Here is a 20,075-nt window from a genome sequence, read left to right as displayed (position 1 = left end):
AGTGAACTGAACTGAGAAAAGCAGCAAATTGCAGAGACCTGAGAAAACAGAGGTCTTTCAGTGTGAAAACATACCCTAGGGGTTCTTGCTGCTCCTAAAAGGAAAGCATGTGTGCCAGCAGAATATACTCCCAGGGTGAGGGGAGGCAACAAGGAGCAGTGACCAGCAAATAAAAAACTCATTTTCAAGAGATGAGGCACAGAGCATTGCAAAATCATGCTTTCAGTCCCTTCGAGCTAGAATAGTTTTGGGGTTTCCGTGCTCCACAGGATGATTTCTTCTCTGTAACTGTAAATATCTTTCTTCACTGTAAATATCGACATTTACGAACAAATCATCATCTTGCAGAAAAAGGATAAAAAGCTGAAAGAAAACAACTAGTACTAAGGGCTGCAGGGAGTGACTTTTTCAGACAAAGCTGGGTTTTAGGTCTGTTTTTAATACAGCAGCTCATTCAAGCAAGCCAAGAAGATGAAGGACACCCAACTACAGGTTCTTGGAGTACCAAAGACGTGGCCTCTGCAAGGCACAGAGACCTCATGAAGGGAAACCATCCCCCAAAAAAAAGGTAGAAGTGTAGGATCATAGAATAGTTTGGGTTGGAAGGGACTTTAAAGATCATCCAGTTCCAACCCCCCTGCCATGGGCAGGGACGTCCCAATAGGTCACGGTGCCCAAGATCCCATCCAACCTGGCCTCGGACACCTCCGGGGATGGGTTATCCGTAGCCAGATGAAGGCCAGCTCCTGTCCACCGCCAAGCCAAGGTGCCGGGACCCCGGGCATCATAGAATCATAGAATCACCAGGTTGGAAGAGACCCACCGGATCATCGAGTCCAACCATTCCTATCAATCACTAAACCATGCCCCTTAGCACCTCGTCCACCCGTGCCTTAAACACCTCCAGGGAAGGTGAATCAACCACCTCCCTGGGCAGCCTGTTCCAGTGACCAATGACCCTTTTTGTGAATTTTTTTTTCCTAATGTCCAGCCTAAACCTCCCCTGGCGGAGCTTGAGGCCATTCCCTCTTGTCCTGTCTGCTGTCACTTGGGAGAAGAGGCCATCACCCTCCTCTCTACAACCTCCTTTCAGGTAGTTGTAGAGAGCAATGAGGTCTCCCCTCAGCCTCCTCTTCTCCAGGATAAACAACCCCAGCTCTCTCAGCCGCTCCTAGTAAGACTTGTTCTCGAAAGCGAAGGAGCCAGCAGGCTCTGGCGCTGGGATGTGCCAAGGTGGGAAGCCGCCAACCTTGGGGTGGGAGCGACACCAACCCCTGGGCCAGAACTTTGCTTATCGAAGCGCCGGTTCCCATCCCTTCCCCCGCTGATAAAAGATGCGATTAAACACGCCGGCACCTTTGGCTTCATCAGGCTGCCCTCCCCCTCCTCCTCCTCCTCCGGCTGCGGAATCCGGCGGCGGCTTTTCCCCTTTTCCCGGCCCTTCCGCTATTTCTAAGCAGGGTGAAGCAACAACGCCTCGGTGCCGCCTCAGTCCCTCCTCAGTCCCTCCTGGCCCGGCGGGGGGACGGCTCTGTCCCCGTCCCTGTCCCCGTCCCGGCTCCGCGCCACCATGCCCGCTCGCCTCCTGCTCCTCCTGCTCTGCGCGCCGCTGGCTGAAACAGGGGGTAAGGCGGCGCTTTTCTTCGTTTTTATTGAAGGAGAAGCGGGTTCCCCGCCCCGCCGGCTCCCGGGGATCGGGAGCTGGAAGCCCGCGGTGCGAGAGGGGCCGCGGCACGGTTAGACCTCGCGGCGGGGGCTCGGTTGGGCGCGCTTGGCTGTGGGGGAGCCGGGAACAGGGAGGGGACGGCGTCCCGCCACCCTCTGTGCTGCTGGGGCAGCAAGTGGCTTTTCTAGAGCGACTAACTCTGCCTTCAGGGAGTCAACCCGCTTCGGCTTTAAAATGAGGTCTGCCACACCTTTGACCTGGGTGAAGGCATGGAGTGCACCCTGAGCAAGTTTGCGGGTGGCACTAAGCTGGGTGGAAGTGTCGATCTGCTGGAGGGTCGGGAGGCTCTGCAAAGGGATCTGAACAGGCTGGACCGCTGGGCTGAGTCCAACGGCATGAGGTTTAACAAGGCCAAATGCCGGGTCCTGCACTTGGGGCACAACAACCCTATGCAGTGCTACAGACTAGGAGAAGAGTGGCTAGAAAGCTGCCTGGAGGAGAGGGACCTGGGGCCAATGGCATCTTGGCTTGTATCAGAAACGGCGTGACCAGCAGGTCCAGGGAGGTTATCCTCCCTCTGTACTCGGCCCTGGTGAGACCGCTCCTCGAATCCTGTGTTCAGTTCTGGGCCCCTCACCACAAGAAGGATGCTGAGGCTCTGGAGCGAGTCCAGAGAAGAGCAACAAAGCTGGTTGAAGGGGCTGGAGAACAGGCCCTTCCTCCCCCTGGAGGAACGGCTGAGAGAGCTGGGGTTGTTTATCCTGGAGAAGAGGAGGCTGAAGGGAGACCTCATTGCTCTCTATAACTACCTGAAAGGAGGTTGTGGAGGGGAGGGTGCTGGCCTCTTCTCCCAGGTGACAGGGGACAGGACAAGAGGGAATGGCCTCAAGCTCTGCCAGGGGAGGTTCAGGCTGGACATTAGGAAAAAATTCTTCACAGAAAGGGTCATTGGTCACTGGAACAGGCTGCCCAGGGAGGTGGTTGAGTCACCTTCCCTGGAGGTGTCTAAAAGACAGGTGGATGAGGTGCTGAGGGGCATGGTTTAGTGTTTGATAGGAATGATTTGACTCTATGATCCAGTGGGTCCTTTCCAACCTAGTGATTCTATGATTTCTGGAACATCCTGCTTTGGTTGACCAACGCCTCTTGCACCTTGATGTCTCCAAAGGAGGAAGCACAACAGAAGGCTTGAGAAAAAGAATGACTAGCCTCAGTTCAAGTTTACAAAAACATCCTCTTAGGCGTGTGATACAAAGGCAAAGGAATATAGAGGTGATAACCCCACCAGCTGTGTCCTGTCACTTTCCTGTCACTGCAGAGAGGGACTTAAGGGCAAATAAGATAGCGGGTGAATGAACTAATAGTTGCTGAGACAGAATTTACAAGCATTTGCTGTAAGCTTTCCTGATGAGGAGCGTTTCAGAATAAGTGGGGCTTCAAAGAATTCACGAGCTCTGTGGGATTGATTAATATACATATTCTGGCAGAATTTGGCTCCCTATTGCTGATACACCAATTTCAGTGAAAGCAGAGGAGTCCCCACTGTGTTTGCTTAGAGGATATTAGGTTGTGTGATTGCTGTCAGCTAGTTTACTTATTGAGCTACATGCAGGATGCTCCAAAAGGTACATGCAAGCTGACCACTGAGCATGAGCTGTTGGCCTTCAAGTCCCATCTGCAGCACTGTCTTCCACACTCCAGTCTGTGATTGGCGAGTATTTTTAATCTTGAAATTCTTGAAATCCACATAATTAAATGCCAACTTTAAGACTCTGCAACCTTTCCTAGAGAGCATGCTTTTTACAGGGTAATTGGCATTTTATTTATACCAATGTTGTTCCTGGTTTTCCTACCTGGTAGTGTGTGCGCTAGTCACTGGGAAGTAACATCATTGTTCACACAGCTAAATACTGGTACTGAGCTGAGTTTAATGCCTCTGACCCTTCAGTTTAAATGAACAGCTGCCTGCATCTTGAACTTGAAGGCAGCAGTACTCATGCTTCTGTCACACCAAGCTTTTAAAAAAATAAAACAACCCAGGAAACTGCCCTCAGGCTGTTCTTTCCTGCTAAAGCTGACAGTGGTTTACTTCTGCTCTTCGTTCAGTCTTAGAATGCAGCTACCTTAGCTCTACTTGCATGCATATCAGTAAGGCAGGAACATTTCTACAGGCAACTGGGAAGTGTTTCTCCACCGCAAACCCCTGGAGCAGCTGGTGGTGTTGCTTGGCTGTCAGCTTTAAAACCAAATCAAGGAATGCAGTCTCCCTGGCCTTCAGGGAAAGTCATTCTGTTCGGGGTTGGGGTCTTGAGCAGGAGCAACAGAAATATGAGCCGTAACCTGCATGTTCTTGTTTTCAAGACTAAAATCAGTAGGAGAAACTTTTGAGGGCCTACATTTTGTCCCAGAGTTGCTAATTCTCAGAGAGAGACTGCTCTGAGAGATCTTGAGATGTATCAGTCTGTGCGAAGACTAACCTCACAGGTAATGTTGTATATGGGTAGAGTGGTGAAAGGGTCTGTTTTGGTTTTGGTTTTACACTAATTATTTCTAATGACTCTTTACCACCTGTATCATTTTCACTGTTCTAGTATTCATCGAGAAAGAAAATGCCGACAAGTTCTTGGAAAGATCAAAACGTGCTAACTCTTTTTTGGAGGAACTGAAGAAAGGGAACATTGAAAGAGAATGCCGTGAAGAACGCTGCTCAAAAGAAGAAGCAAGAGAAGCCTTTGAAGATCAGGAGAAAACTGTAAGGATGAACTAATATGAAACAGATCTCTGTATTTCATATTTGCAAAACAGTGTTAAGGTCTTTTGAGCTAGGCATCAAGATTGAAATGTTACTCCTAATCACTTAACATGAAGAATAAATAGTGGGTTTGACTGTGGTTTGGATGGCTAAGGTATAAATGTACAATAATAGTCTTAATTTAGTTCTTGCACAGCCAGCCCCTGTTAAAGCCTCTGTTCTTTTTTATGTTCTGATCTGTTCAGTTGCTATTATGAAGTATTTGACCTTTAAATGATTTGATACTACCCATGTTAGAAGTAACATTCGCTCTATCTAGGTGGCATAGCTGAGTGTCATGACTATGTTCAAGAGTTCTTAGATGAAGAGTCAACAGGAAGGTTGAGAATGCAAATGCTGACATGGAGCTTCATGGGAGAATTTTGTTGAACTTATCTCAAGCAGCTTTGTGGTGCTTGTCATTTTGTGACTCCCTTTCCAGTATTTCAATGGACAGAATATGTATTGTGGACAGTGTTAATTTGCCCACATGGAATGAAGTTTGGATGTGTGACTCCTGTGTCACCTTCCCTACCCTGATGGCTATTTAATTTAGATAGAAATGTGATCTGTTCCTAAGCTCAAGGCAGACTTAAGGAGACTGGACAACTCTGGGGACTGGAGTCAGCAGGAGAATCATAGAATCATAGAATCATAGAATAACCAGGATGGAAGAGACCCACCCAGTCATCGAGTCCAACCATTCCTATCAAACACTAAACCATGCCCCTTAGGACCTCATCCACCTGTGCCTTAAACACCTCCAGGGAAGGTGACTCAACTGGGTAGCCTGTTCCAGTGCCCAATCACCCTTTCCATGAAAATTTTTTTCCTAATGTCCAGCCTAAATCTCCCCTGGCGGAGCTTGAGGCCATTCCCTCTTGTCCTGTCCTCTGTCACTTGGGAGAAGAGGCCAGCACCCTCCTCTCTACAACCTCCTTTCAGGTAGTTGTAGAGAGCAATGAGGTCTCCCTTCAGCCTCCTCTTCTCCAGGATAAACAACCCCAGCTCTCTCAGCCGCTCCTCATAAGGCCTGTTTTCCAGCCCCTTCACCAGCCTTGTTGTTCTTCTCTGGACTCTCTCCAGAACCTCAACATCCTTCTTGTGGTGAGGGGCCCAGAACTGAACACAGGATTCGAGGAGCGGTCTCACCAGTGCAGAATACAGAGGGAGAATAACCTCCCTGGACCTGCTGGTCATGCCGTTTCTGATACAAGTCAAGATGCCATTGGCCGCAGGTCCCTCTCCTCCAGGCAGCTTTCTAGACAGACTTCTCCTAGTCTGTAGCACTGCATAGGGTTGTTGTGCCCCAAGTGCAGGACCCGGCATTTGGCCTTGTTAAACCTCATGCCATTGGACTCGGCCCAGCGGTCCAGCCTGTTCAGATCCCTTTGCAGAGCCTCCTTACTCTCCAGCAGATCGACACTTCCACCCAGCTTAGTGTCGTCTGCAAACTTGCTAAGGGTTCTGCAAACTTGCTAAGGCTAAGAAGTAATACTTGAAATGATAACATCGGCTGTAGCTATGTGGCTGTTAAGAACAGCCCTGAAACTGGAGTTAAGGTCAGGTTCATTTCACTTTAGCATTACTTGATGGCAAGAATGTTCTTGGAGTGGCACCGAGATGATGTGGGTGGGTAGTAGTGAGCGCATCGCTGGGGTACTTCAAAGTGTGCGAGTTGCTGAGCTGTAGCAGAAATAGCATAGCCTGCTCTGCCTGGTGACCAGTTGTCACTGAAAAGGACTTGCTTGGGCAAAGAGCATACCTCGAGTCAGCGCGGGAAGAAAGGAGAACACAAAACAATTTAAAATCTGAGGATTTCTGAGGTCCTGATTCATGGAGGTGTGAAGAGAGGGAGGGAGACTTGAGAATTTTTCATTTCAGGAATGTGACTAAATTCAGTTAAAACTGCCAGAAAGATACAGCTACGCAGGAAATCAAGTGCCTTACTCTGAGTGAGTCCCATTAGGAAATTCCTTAGGAGTTTTAGGTATTTCTGAAAAATATGAGACTTGTTTCTGTAGAGCTGGTCACTATAGATGGATCATATGATTTTAATTTATTAAATGTTAGTAGCAGGCTGCAAGGCATTGCATGTGCCTCTAACTTAAGTATTTGTTTTAACAATCGTTAGCTGCAATATCCTCTGGATGAAAGCACCAATATTTTTTCTGAAGAATTCAGTAATTCTCATCTAACTCTTTTTGTCTCCTTTTATTCCCCTTTTTCCCACACCTACCTATAGGAGGAATTCTGGAACATCTATGTAGGTAAGAAACACTCTGCATTTCTTTAGAGAATTAAGCTTTCTTATTGCAAAGTTAAAAAGGATGCAACTCTTAAGTAACCACTTCCTGCTCCCTTGCTTCCTCTCTTGTCACTGTGGGACACCCTCACTTTGTGTTTCCTCTGAAGAAGGTACCTGATTTACTGCTTTGCTGTTGCTTGAACCCTGCTGCTTCATTTGAAGGCAGGGTTCAACTAACTCTAGTTCTTGGGACGATCTTTGTCCTCTCAAAAAAAGTAGTGGCCCTTTGCATGCAAAGGACAGTGAAAAGCAGAAACCAGGCGTGTGACTCTGCTGGTCAGTTGTCCTCCAGAGGGGCAGCTCCAGCCAGGGGAATTCAAGATGCAAAGAGTCATAGATGAGGGTGGTGCTCAAATGCTGTAGACAACATGCAGTTCTTGAGCTGTATTGCATAGTTGCTTGCGAGTTTCATGTCATCTTCCATGCCAGAGCGTTGTTGATTCCTAAATTATAGAGCATTTTGTGGGATGTGTTTTCTACATAACTGTTTGACATTCAATGAACGCGTGACAATAACATGTCTAAATATCCACATTTTCTGTTTGTTTGTTTTTGGGGTTTTTTCCTAATGGTCTGTGCTGTATTTATTAGGGTTCTGGTGATAATAATCACTATGATGGGACAACTTTTTAATGTTTTAGTGTTTGGTAACGTGTTCTTCTGAAGGTATGAGTCCAGATTGCGTGTTAGGAGGAGGAATACCTCAAAAATGTTGAACAAAGGCAGCTCAGCTTTGTCTTTTGGAGTCTGCAGAAAACTGAAAACAGTTGCCATGAAGAAGATGCAGACTTTCACAATACTCTGAGTGGGGGATGAACTCTGCAACCTACAGGCTGAAATTTCAAGCAAAGGCTGCGTCAGTGTTGTAGTGAACAGGAGTGGAAAATTTCAAACCATTTTTCCATGAGAATGCAAGCAGCAGAACATCAGTGCCAGTGCTCTTAGAGGAAATGCCGATTTCATACATTTCAAGCCACAGTCCACAAATGCTTTATTGGAGTTCAGAAGTATTGAAAGCCACAGCCACTCTTAGCCAAGTTACTAGAGCTATTTGTTCTCACTTCCTTTTTCAGTAGTGGATTCTGCAATGCTTTTATGCAATATTCATAGAAAACTCATCACCACAGCAGCCACTACAGTGTAGGGAAAACCAAACAAGTATGGTTCCTAGTAGTAGAATGCTGCTTAGCTAAGACCACTACGGGATGGAGTGCTCTGGCACTCCAGTGGAGGCAGAAACCAGAGCTGTGCTGCAGGCCTTGAGTCTGCCTTTCTTTCAGTAAATGCTGGTCTTGCCTTCCTTCTGTTGAGGATGAGCATCAGTCTTCGGTGCCTCTGCAATGGACCACATAGACGCAGCATTTGAAACATTCTTGGTTTTGGCCGTGTGCAGGTACAGAAGGGATGTTGAGTTGTGAGGGCATTACACAAAACCCAGACGGTGCACCCTGTGGCAGATAAAGCTGCAGCAGATGAGGTCACAGGCCAGAGCCACCATGCAGGCGGCAGACTGGATCGTTAAGATGAGCAGCTTTTTGCATCTTGTCTCTTCTGTGGGCATTGCTGTTCTTCCAGCTGCTCCAAATAGGGGCAGGAAAGGTGGTAAACACAGAAATTTGAAGAATGTGCTATCCAAAGCAATGAATTATTAAGGTAGTGTCACTTCTCTGGATGTCCTCCTTTTCTTATCAAAGGATGCAGAAGAGCCCAGCATGGTCATGTGATGAGGCAACACATTTGTTACAGCAGGTCACTAGATAAGAGAGACTGTGGCAGCAAGCATCGATGCATGAGTCTGATACCTTTGTGGAGCTGGGAGAAAGGGCTGATAGGTGGAATATGCCTCCAAGCGCAATGTAGCCTCGCTGTCCTACGTGCAACTGAGTTTGTGAGATACATGTGGCTGAGGCCCTGGAGCCAGGTCAGCCAGTTGTGTCCGCGTCACGGAAAACAAGAAAGGCTGCAAAACTACCTTTCCAATGTGGGAGATCCCATTGTAGATGTGAGGAGCGTGAGGTAAATGCTAATTTTTTGAAGCTCAAGTTCATAGCTCAGTGGATACAATGGGACAATTTAGTACTGTAAGCAGCAGAAAATGGGAATTTGGCCTGCACACATGAATTTATCAGGGCTTAGTAAAGTGTTTTTTCTGGGTTTTTTATCTTCTGATTAATATTCTGGTTTCTGTTTCTTTAAGTGAACATCACTGCAGGCACAAGGGATGAACTTTAAAGAAATAAAAATTGAATTGTCATTATTATGCAGTTGTAGGAAAATGCAAGAAGCCAAAAGGTTAATATCTTTAGACAGTAGTTGCAACATAGAAATATGCTATCTGTGTTTACAGCCTTCAGTGTCAATGATACAAACTCACACTATGATGTATCACTTAATCTTCCTACAAAAAAAGACTGTGTACACACTGTCATACATTAGCCACCAAAACCAGATTGCAAAACTGAGGATGTGTATGTGAATCGTTGCTATTTTGGAATGATTTCATTTATACTCTTTGTTCCACGCGGAATGTGGCAACTCACAGAGCATACATTTTAGGAGGAAGGATGAAAGATTGCTTATTAACACTAATTCCCCTTCAGAGTTCACTGAAAATGCTTGCACTTTTAAAATAATTTAGGGCTTTTTGTTTGTTTTCGTAGATGGGAACCAGTGCAGCTCAAATCCTTGTCACTACGGTGGACATTGTAAAGATGGAATTGGTTCCTACACTTGTTCATGTTTGGATGGTTATCAAGGCAAGAACTGTGAATTTGGTATGTATCTGCTTTAGAGAACTGTAGCAGAACTGTGTAGAGTGGAGGCTTGGAACTGAAGTTCAGTCACAGAGCTGAGGGGGGATGATGAGTTGAGTTATTTAAGGCAGGAGGAGGGAATCATGTGAGGATTTACCAATATCTGGACTTCTCTGTTAGTGTTCTATTCATTCTTCCACTGTCATTTTGTGCTTTTTTAAGCTCACCACTGGGCTCACTTGGACTTGGCAAGTACGTTTCATGTGGTGGATGTGAGTGCTTTGTAAGGCATAAGCTAATGTTAGTCACTCATGTTGTTAGTAAGATGTGCTTCAGGTGTTTTATCCTCTTTAAAGAGTGTGGTTTAATTTAGTAAACATTGAGGTCTTCTGTGAAGTCTTATTTATGGGTTTTCTCCAAACTTACCTCTTTTTTAGTCATACCAAAGTACTGCAAAATAAACAATGGTGACTGTGAGCACTTCTGCAGCATCAAAAAAAGTGTACAGAGGGGCGTTTTGTGTTCCTGTGCAAAAGGATATGTTCTAGCAGAGGACGGCAAACGCTGTGTTTCATCAGGTATGATGCCGCATAATCACAAAATCACAGAATAACCAGGTTGGAAGAGACCCACCGGATCATCGAGTCCAACCGTTCCTATCAAACACTAAACCATATCCCTCAGCACCTCATCCACCCGTGCCTTAAACACCTCCAGGGAAGGTGACTCAACCACCTCCCTGGGCAGCCTGTTCCAGTGCCTAATGACCCTTTCTGTAAAGAATTTTTTCCTAACGTCTAGCCTAAACCTCCCCTGGCAGAGCTTGAGGCCATTACCTCTTGTCCTGTCCCCTGTCACTTGGGAGAAGAGGCCAGCACCCTCCTCTCTACAACCTCCTTTCAGGTAGTTGTAGAGAGCAATGAGGTCTCCCCTCAGCCTCCTCTTCTCCAGGCTAAACAACCCCAGCTCTCTCAGCCGCTCCTCATAAGGCCTGTTCTCCAGCCCTTTCACCAGCTTTGTTGCTCTTCTCTGGACTCTCTCCAGAGCCTCAACATCCTTCTTGTGGTGAGGGGCCCAGAACTGAACACAGGATTCGAGGAGCGGTCTCACCAGTGCCGAGTACAGAGGGAGAATAACCTCCCTGGACCTGCTGGTCACACCATTTCTGATACAAGCCAAGATGCCATTGGCCTTCTTGGCCACCTGGGCACACTGCTGGCTCATATTCAGTCGGTTGTCAACCAACAACCCCAGGTCCCTCTCCTCCAAGCAGCTTTCTAGACAGACTTCTCCTAGTCTGTAGCACTGCATAGGGTTGTTGTGCCCCAAGTGCAGGACCCGGCATTTGGCCTTGTTAAACCTCATGCCATTGGACTCTGCCCAGCGGTCCAGCCTGTTCAGATCCCTTTGCAGAGCCTCCCGACCCTCCAGCAGATCGACACTTCCACCCAGCTTAGTGTCGTCCGCAAACTTGCTAAGGGTGCACTCGATGCCTTCATCCAGATCATTGATGAAGACATTGAACAGGGCTGGACCCAGCACTGAGCCCTGGGGAACCCCACTTGTCACTGGCCTCCAGCTGGATTTCACACCATTTCCCACCACTCTCTGGGCCCGGCCATCCAACCAGTTTTCCACCCAGGAGAGTGTGCGCCTGTCCAGGCCAGAGGCTGACAGTTTCTCAAGCAGAATGCTGTGAGAAACTGTGTCAAAGGCTTTGCTGAAGTCCAGGAAGACCACATCCACAGCCTTTCCCTCATCCAGCAGCCGAGTCACTTTGTCATAGAAGGCGATCAGGTTAGTCTGGCAAGACCTGCCTTTTGTGAACCCATGTTGACTGGGCCTGATCACCCGGTTCTCTTGCATGTGCTTCATGATAGCACTCAAGATCACCTGCTCCATGACTTTCCCTGGCACTGAGGTCAGACTGACAGGCCTGTAGTTTCCTGGGTCCTCCCTGCGGCCCTTTTTGTAGATGGGCACAACATCAGCCAGCCTCCAGTCCAGTGGGACTTCCCCAGTCTTCCAGGACTGTTGGAAGATGATGGAAAGGGGTTTGGCCAGCACATCCGCCAGCTCCTTCAGTACCCTAGGGTGAATCCCGTCCGGCCCCATAGACTTGTGACTGTCCAGTCGGGCTAGCAAGGCTCTGACCACCTCCTCTTGGATCATGGGAGCCTCATTATACTCCTCTAGTTCCTGGGTTAGTACACAGACGGAATGACCCTCCTTACAAGTAAAGACTGAGGCAAAGAAGGCATTAAGTACCTCGGCCTTTTCCTCATCCCCTGTTACTGTTGTTCCTTCTGCGTCCAATAGGGACTGTATGGTCTCCCTAGTCCGCCTTTTATTATTTATATATTTGTAGAAAGATTTTTTGTTATCTTTCACTGACTTGGCCAATCCAATTTCTAGCTGAGCCTTAGCCCTTCTGATTTTTTCCCTACACAATCTCACTTCCCTCCTGTAGTCCACCCAAGAGGCCTGTCCCTTCTTCCAGAGGCCATAAACATTTCTCTTCTTCTTGATATCCCTCAAGATCTCTCTATTCAACCAAGCTGGCTTTCTCCCCTGCCGGCTTTTTTTCCGGACCACGGGGATGGCTTTCTCCTGAGCTGCTAGGACCACCCTTTTGAAGAGCTCCCAGCCCTCCTGGGCTCCCTTGCCCTTGAGTACTGTCTCCCATGAGACTTCACCAACCAGCCTGCTGAAGAGATCAAAGTCTGCCCTCTGGAAATTTAATGCTACCGTCTTGCTAACCACCCTCTTCACTTCACCTAGAACAGAAAATTTTATCATCTCATGGTCGCTTAGTCCTAGGCGTCCACCTACTGCCACATCCCCTACAAGGCCTTCTCTGTTCACCAACAGCAGGTCTAGGAGGGCACCCTCCCTTGTGGGTTCATTCACCAGCTGTGCGAGGAAGTTGTCTCCCACGCACTCCAGGAACCTCCTAGACTGCCTCCTTTCTGCTGTGTTGTACACCCAGCAGATATCAGGCAGATTGAAGTCTCCCACCAGAACGAGAGGCATCGATCTAGAGATTGACCGCAGCTGCTCATAGAAGAGCTCATCAGCTGCTTCTCCTTGACTGGGTGGTCTGTAACAGACTCCCATCACAAAATCTACCTTCTGGTGGGCTCCTCTGATTTTGACCCACAGGCACTCAACCTCCTGATGGTCACAATCCATCTCAATGGAGTCCAAGTCCTCCCTTACAAAGAGGGCTACCCCGCCTCCTCTCCTACCCTTCCTGTCCCGCCTGAAAAGCTTATACCCCACCATAGCTGGACTCCAGTTATATGAGTCATCCCACCACGTTTCCGTGATGGCAACGACATCATAGGCCCCTTGCCCTACGACAGCTTCCAGCTCTTCCTTCTTATTTCCCATGCTGCGTGTGCATTGGTGTAAATGCACTTCAGCTGAGCTGCCGAGCCTTCAGCCCTCCTAGAGGGAACAGGGTTCATTCCCAACTGCCTGGTAACTGGAGTAGTTGACACCAGAGTGCCTGCATCTCCCTTGGCACCCCGAGGTGTGTTCTCCCCCACTTTTTGTGCGGTGAGGTACTGGTGGTCCTCACCCGCGCACCCTCTCCCAATCACCAATTCCCCACGTCCAGGCTCGTTCCTGTCTAGCCTGGGCTCAACCCCCTCCCCCTTCATATCTAGTTTAAAGCTCAATTTATGAGCTTGGCTAGGTTTCTAGCAAGGGCTTTAGACCCCCTAGGAGACCCATGTTTCCCGCCCTTAGCGAGAAAGCCTGGGGGTGCGTGAGCCCCACCATGATCAAAAAAGCCAAAGCCCCTCTCCTCGCACCAGGCTCGGAGCCAGGTATTAATCGAATTCTTCATCCTGGCTTCCCGCTCCTCTCTATTTAGCATTGGGATGGAGCAGAATACTACTTGTGCCCCAGAGCCCTCCATCATTCTCCCAATTGCCCTGAAGCCATTCTTGATGGCTTTGGCCTTTTTGTTTGTTAGGTCATCATTACCAGTTTGGACTACTATCAGAGGATAGTAGTCTGTCTCGTGGACCAGGGAAGGAAGTTTTCTAGCTACCTCCTTCCCTGATGCACCCGGCAAGCAGCAGACCTCTCTGTGGAGCGGGTCCGGTCTGCAAATGGGTCCCTCCGTTCCTTTTAGGAGGGAGTCCCCTACAACAATCACCCTCCTCTTCTTCTTGATGGAGGATGTTTTTATCTTTCTCTGAGAATGGTGCAGCCTAGGGAAGGATTCTAGGCTGTGGGAGCCACCATCCTCATCCTCAGGGCTGGATTCCACCTGCAGCACCTGGTACTTGTTCGCCAGGGGAATCTGGGGCTTTGCTGTCTGGGTGAGGGGAGCAGGTTTCCTTCCTCTGGCAGGAACTTGCTGCCACTCCCCATCTCTTGTAGCAATGGTGGTAAGACTTGTTTTACAGTTGAAGAATGGCTTTTCAGCCATCAGTGTTTTACATGACATAGATTTCACACTATGAGACCAACTGATTTGTATTTCCAAAACCTTCCATGTGTGAGGGGATGTGGTGGACTTATCAAACTTGAGCTGATTTGGAACCCTTTGCAAGATGCCTCTGACAGAGTTACCTGAGTAAACTCCAGTGTTTGCAGGACAAAACCTATTGCAGTCATATCTCATTTACTTAAACACTTACACTTCATATAAAATAGCAGCTTGCCAAAACTTTTCTACTTTAGAATTTATTTAACCTAATTGAATACAAACTGGTGACATTAAATAATTGTGATTAATGCTATTTGCATTTGTGCATTTTTGTTGTATTTCAACAAACCTAGTGGGAGGGATAAGTCAACCATATACTCAATGATGTCGGGTTATGTGTTCTTTATAACTAATAATAAATTGCTGTCATAAGCCATATTATTCCTAAAACACTTCAGTCAATTTCCTAATTAGGGTGGTTTTAGGAAAAGCAAGTACACAAATATAGCAATGTAAACAATTTAATTTGGTGTTTTAAATTTTAAATACTTTGAAAACACTGTCCAGAGACTGAAGCTTTGGACAGGTTTTAGTACTACAGAATGGTTTCCATTTTTCAAACTATTCTGTCTTCCTCCTATGTTGCATCTGCCAAGGTTTTGCCAGTGTTTTGAAATCAGGACAGCTGCATTAACTGATTTGTTGTGAGATGGTGCTGTCAAGGAGTTTCCTTTTGTGCTAGTATTTCTGTCCATCTCTAATTTTAAACATTCCTTTCTTTACAGTTAAGTATCCTTGCGGAAAAGTTTTTGTGAAAAGAAAAAAAAGGTCTGTTCTTTTCCCTGCTGATAATGGCAACATAACTACTGATCATAGCAACGTAACTACTGATCAAGATGTCCCTCCCACAAATGGAACAAGTTTGGAGGAGGACATCATTGTTACTACCACAGAAACCCCAACCCTCCGTCCTGGCAATGAAACAGGTAGCAAGACTCCATGTGTTATTACCAGGATAATAGGTGGTGATGAGTGTCTTCTCGGTGAATGTCCATGGCAGGTAAGTCTGGTGTTTGTGCTCTACATGTGTAGAGAGAACATGTTTCTGAGGGAAATTGTGCAATCGTTCATTTTAACTTCATTGCCTTCTGAATGTTACTTACGTAGTATGCCATTTGTAGCTGGAGGTAGCTAAATGGCTTGAATGGAGGTACTTAGATGTGTTGTTCTGCTAACTATCTGCAGCCTTAAAATGTGAAAAAGAAAGGCTGTATGCAATTTTAGATGGTGCTGCTTAACCTGTCACCAGAGAATGCTTTTGAGTCATGCTAGCATACCAGTGCCATTTTTGCAGGTTATATTCCAGTTCTGTCTGACAGTGGTCCATTTAGGTAGTATTCCTGAGAGCATGTCGGATAAAGCACGCATTTGCTTCACAAATATGCATTCGTATTTAAGTTTTCCTCTTAAATGAGTTTCCCCAGAATGAGTTCCTGTATTAGGGACATTAAGGGGAAGCCAAACAGGAACAGAACTTGGACAGGAATTCTTTGAGGTGGCAAGTCCAAGGGTTGAGGTGATCTGGGGGCTGCACTCCCCCTACTCAGTCAGTTAGTGTCTTATTCCTCAAAGACGTTGCTAATCACTGTGAGTATGGTGACATGGAAACCAAACATCTACATCTAAGGGCAACCGTGTAGCAGTCCATGCCAACTGGTAGCATATGCACATGTATATGCAATATTAAGGGACACCTGCAGAGTAGTACATAAGCATGGATGTAGTGTGGAGAGAAATCAATTACCTTTTTATAGTTCATTGAAGTTAAACTGCTTCTTTTAATTCTGCACTTACCTCTTTTCTTTTGCAGGCTGTTCTATTAAATGAGGAAGGGGAAGAATTTTGTGGTGGAACTATTTTGAATGAAAATTTTATACTTACTGCAGCTCATTGCATGAACCAGTCTAAAGAAATCAAAGTTGTTGTTGGTAAGTGGTTATTTATTTTACTCCTGTGATGTTTGAGTGTGTGTTGCAGAGTTGACTGTGCTCTAAATCCTGTGTGAGATGTACTCAGATTGCTTGATTTGTTATGGTTTGTCACTTTTTTGTTGTTGTTTTGCTTTTTTATAATTTCTTGTTATTGTGGTAATCCTTCTTTGTAGTAACAGGGACAGCTGATGTAGAATCATAGAATCATAGAATAACCAGGTTGGAAGAGACCCACCGTATCATCGAGTCCAACCATTCCTATCAAAGAAGGTGATAATGGTTCATGCCTTCTTTACCAGCTAGTCAGAAGTGTTTAAGAACAAATGTTCTAGAAGTGTTGGCTAGCATTTTGTTCATCAAAGTAGTGCTGCTTCACAAAGCTTGTAATTCCTGGCACATCTGAAGCATACAGACCTGTTTTTGCAGGACCACTCAGGAAAGCTATGGCACATTGACTAGAGGAAGAAGAAACAAACTCAAATTATTACTACTTCACTTGAGGCATGATACTCAATCAACACAACTTTGTATTTGCTCTGTTTTAATCTTGACCTAGACCAGTTTCTCTTCTCTGATATAAGCTGAGCTCAAACTCCTGTAAGAGCTTCCATCCGAAGTTTCAATAGTTTAGCTGAATCCATTTATGCCTTTATATAAAATGCTACAAAAATCTCCATTGACAAAAGTGCAGAACTGAAACCGATGCAGGTGCTGCTAATAAATATTGCAATACATTTTCACAGTTTACTTGTATGATATAAAGGCTTAGGCAAAATATTAGTAATTGGTATTTCTACTCTCTTCCTTTAGCATGTTCTTAATTTCTTATACCTTCTCCATATTAATGACCCTTTTAATAATCTTATCCAGGTGAAGTGGACAGAGAAAAGAAAGAACAGTCTGAAACGATGCATACAGTGGACAGAATAATTGTTCACGCTAAATACATTGCCGAGACTTACGACAATGACATAGCCTTAATAAAGCTGAAGGAACCTATAACGTTTTCCGAGTACATTATCGCAGCCTGCCTCCCAGAAGCAGACTTTGCTAATGAAGTTCTGATGAACCAAAGATCGGGGACAGTTAGTGGCTTCGGGCGTGAATTTGAAGGTGGACGGCTATCCAAAAAACTGAAAGTGCTGGAAGTCCCCTATGTTGATAGGAGTACTTGCAAGCAATCCACCAACTTTGCAATAACAGAAAACATGTTCTGTGCTGGTTATGATACAGAGCAAAAAGATGCTTGTCAAGGAGACAGTGGAGGCCCCCATGTAACCAGATATAAGGATACTTATTTTGTTACTGGAATTGTTAGCTGGGGAGAAGGATGTGCAAAGAAAGGCAAATATGGTGTCTATACCAAAATGTCCAGGTTCTTACGCTGGGTAAGAATGGCCATGAGACCAAATTTGTAGTGATGTGGCACTTGATCCTTCTGTTAGCTAACAACATGCATTTTCTATAATGGACACTTTATTCTTCGGGGGTTTTTCTAGACACATCTGCTAAACATGTTTTGAGTGCTGATCCCTTAAAGTTATGGTGTTTTACTGTTATTTGTTTTATTTCTGGCTATAAGCATGTATATACAGATTTCTGGTGGTGTTTTGAATTCATACAATGAGGGGCATTCCCCAAACAGAATGGCTGCTTGGTGAGGTCTTCTATTGGCTTGTTTGTTTGGTTTTATATTGCCATTTGGTTCCCGTTTGTTTGCCAGAGCATGGCAAACACCAGTGGCTCCTGGACATAATATAAGCCTTTACTAATCATAGTGGAAGTGGGAAGGGCAGGACTTCAGTTAATCTTCATGTTACAGCCACCTGGTACAGTAGGGAGTTTATTATTACTAGAGTTGTTTTAGTTTCTATCTACAGATGCATTTAGAAGATGAATGGAGAAGGGAAGCTTGCTTGGTAAAAGCTGGTACACCAGTAAGTATTCAACATGTGATGCTAAATAACAACTCGTTCCACAAAATTGACTGCTTAGGTCACAGCAGCTAATTAAAATGAGGGTTTTCTTTGTATGGTTTGTACTTCACTTTAGTTTAAGTTGAACACTTCTGTTCTTCTCATCAGAAAAAAAAAAAACAAGTACATGTTCACTGTTTTCTGTATCATGTTCTGGATTGCCTATAGCTGAGGATTGGAAACAAGTGCACACTTGCATGTGTACTTGTTTTAAGTGTTTCTATAAGGTGCAATATTGATATACAACAGCATTTGAAATAAAACATTCTTTCTTTTTTGTTTGTTTGCTTTTCTTTGTTTAATCCCTCCAGTCAGCTTATAAATATATGAAGACAAAATCTCATTTGACAGAGGAAAAAGAGAGAACATCCCTAAACAAATATATGTGACAGATTTCACGTGCTTTTTGTCGAGGCTAATGAGGAGAAAGAGAATGGAGGGGGTTAGTTATAAGACTTTCACTGGCCTAGAGGTTCCTAAATGACAAGTTAGATGCAAAGATACTAGTTTTCTTAGGGAGAGGCAAATTTAGCCAGTGATTTCCTACACTTAATCTGTTCAGGCACTATGATCTGCTCTGTGCTGTAAGGTTTCCAGGCAGAAGCTCCACACTTTGATGGTTTTTTTGTATGTGGAGTAATGTTCCTCCATATATTCTTCTTTAAACCTGCTCAGCTTCAGTTCTAGTTAAAGAAATAATGGAAAATTTACAATGGAAGGGGCAGATGAAAGTGATATGGCCCAACCCCAAGCTCAAAACAGGGCTAGCATCAAAATTGGAGAAAAGCAGAGATTTTGTTACCATCTGGGCAACCTGTTCCCGTGCTCTGGCACTCTCGTGGAATAAAATTTCTCACATCTGACAGGAATTTTCCTTGTTGCAACCTGATTGCTGCCTCATCTTCTTTCTGTGGGCACCTCTGGAAATGGTTGGCTTTATCTTCACTGTAAACCCTATTTAGACAGTGGAAAACTGCAGTTAGATCCCCAGCATTCCCTGGCTGCACAAACCCAGACCGTTCATCCTTTTATTGTAAATCATATACTCTAGGACACTAACCTAGCAGCCTTCCCAAGGCTCCTCCATCGCACTATGCTCTCCTGTTGTCTGAGGGACACTAAACTTCACCAGACACCTGCTACTTATGTCTTAGGGTTTGAGCTGGTGTTGGCTAGTTTCGTATAGCAAGTGCTATGAGCAAACCAGGTTGAAAAACTAGAAATACAGCTCTGCACGGCAGCAAAGCATTGCTTTGGTCAGTGGAGAATGCAGGCAGGAAGGACTGCAGGTCAGTTACCCCAGCTTGATGGTCTCCACCTGTACAAACCCTCAGTGGGCTTATTGAATATTTGTTCAGCAGTGTTTGTTCACTGAGTTCTTCTGTCCACTGGATTCCTGTTTGTACCTTCTAATTCCTTGTCCCCCGTTCACTGGCAGCCTGCTCTATGCTCCATCAGAGTGAAACGTCCCTCTTCGAAGGGACAACCTCAGACCTACGTGCTTCCCAAGTCCTATTTATGTACTCAGGCTAAGGGGATTCTTCCCGTTCAGTGAAGATTGAGGGCTGAAGTAAAACTCCGACTAGACTATATACGGTGTTGAAGTAGCTGAGGGGAGGACCTTCCTCTGGCAAAGGTGGCAGTTGCTGAGTTTTTCTAGCAGTGGTGTATATACAGGCATAATGCAGAGATATTGCAGGTTTGGTCCCAGACCATGGCAATAAAGCAAATATCACAACAAAGCAAGTCACACAAATTGTTTTGTTTCCCGGTGCATGTAAAAGTTCTGCTTACAAACTGTAGTCTGTTAAGTGTTGAATGGTGCTGTGTCTAAGAAAACACTGCACTTTCCTTAATTAAAAAATACTTCATTGCTACAAAATGGCACAGTAAAAATCACAATATCTGCAAAGCACAATAAAGCAAAGCACCATAAAATGAGGTACATTCTTGCTAAGTCAAGTAGTACTGTAAGAGCAGGCACAGAGCTGGTTTAAAAGATGAGCGTGCAAGAGGATGATCAAAGTCCATGTTTGCATGTGTGCAACATGACTGTACTTGGAATTGTCTTTGTTCCACAGAGTATGAGAGACTTTGTCCTTGTGCTTTGCAATCAGACTTTATTTGTCTTTTACACATGAAACTT

General features: G+C 45.5%; 1 protein-coding gene across 1 annotated transcript; it reads left to right on the top strand.

Annotated features, from left to right (window-relative positions):
* Positions 1 to 1,509: 1,509 nt before the first annotated feature.
* On the top strand, positions 1,510 to 18,207 carry F10 (coagulation factor X). Its single transcript, XM_069877707.1, has 8 exons — positions 1,510 to 1,625; positions 4,258 to 4,418; positions 6,703 to 6,727; positions 9,426 to 9,539; positions 9,956 to 10,096; positions 14,748 to 15,022; positions 15,833 to 15,950; positions 16,824 to 18,207. The coding sequence occupies exons 1-8, from the start codon at positions 1,571 to 1,573 to the stop codon at positions 17,369 to 17,371; spliced, it is 1,437 nt and encodes a 478-aa protein (XP_069733808.1). The 5' UTR covers positions 1,510 to 1,570; the 3' UTR covers positions 17,372 to 18,207.
* Positions 18,208 to 20,075: the final 1,868 nt, after the last annotated feature.

The sequence above is a fragment of the Phaenicophaeus curvirostris genome, chromosome 1 (genome assembly GCF_032191515.1).
Source record: "Phaenicophaeus curvirostris isolate KB17595 chromosome 1, BPBGC_Pcur_1.0, whole genome shotgun sequence".
Taxonomy (NCBI): Eukaryota; Metazoa; Chordata; class Aves; order Cuculiformes; family Cuculidae; genus Phaenicophaeus; species Phaenicophaeus curvirostris.
The sequence above is the reverse complement of the archived record's forward strand: the minus strand, read 5'-3'. Positions and strand labels throughout refer to the sequence as shown.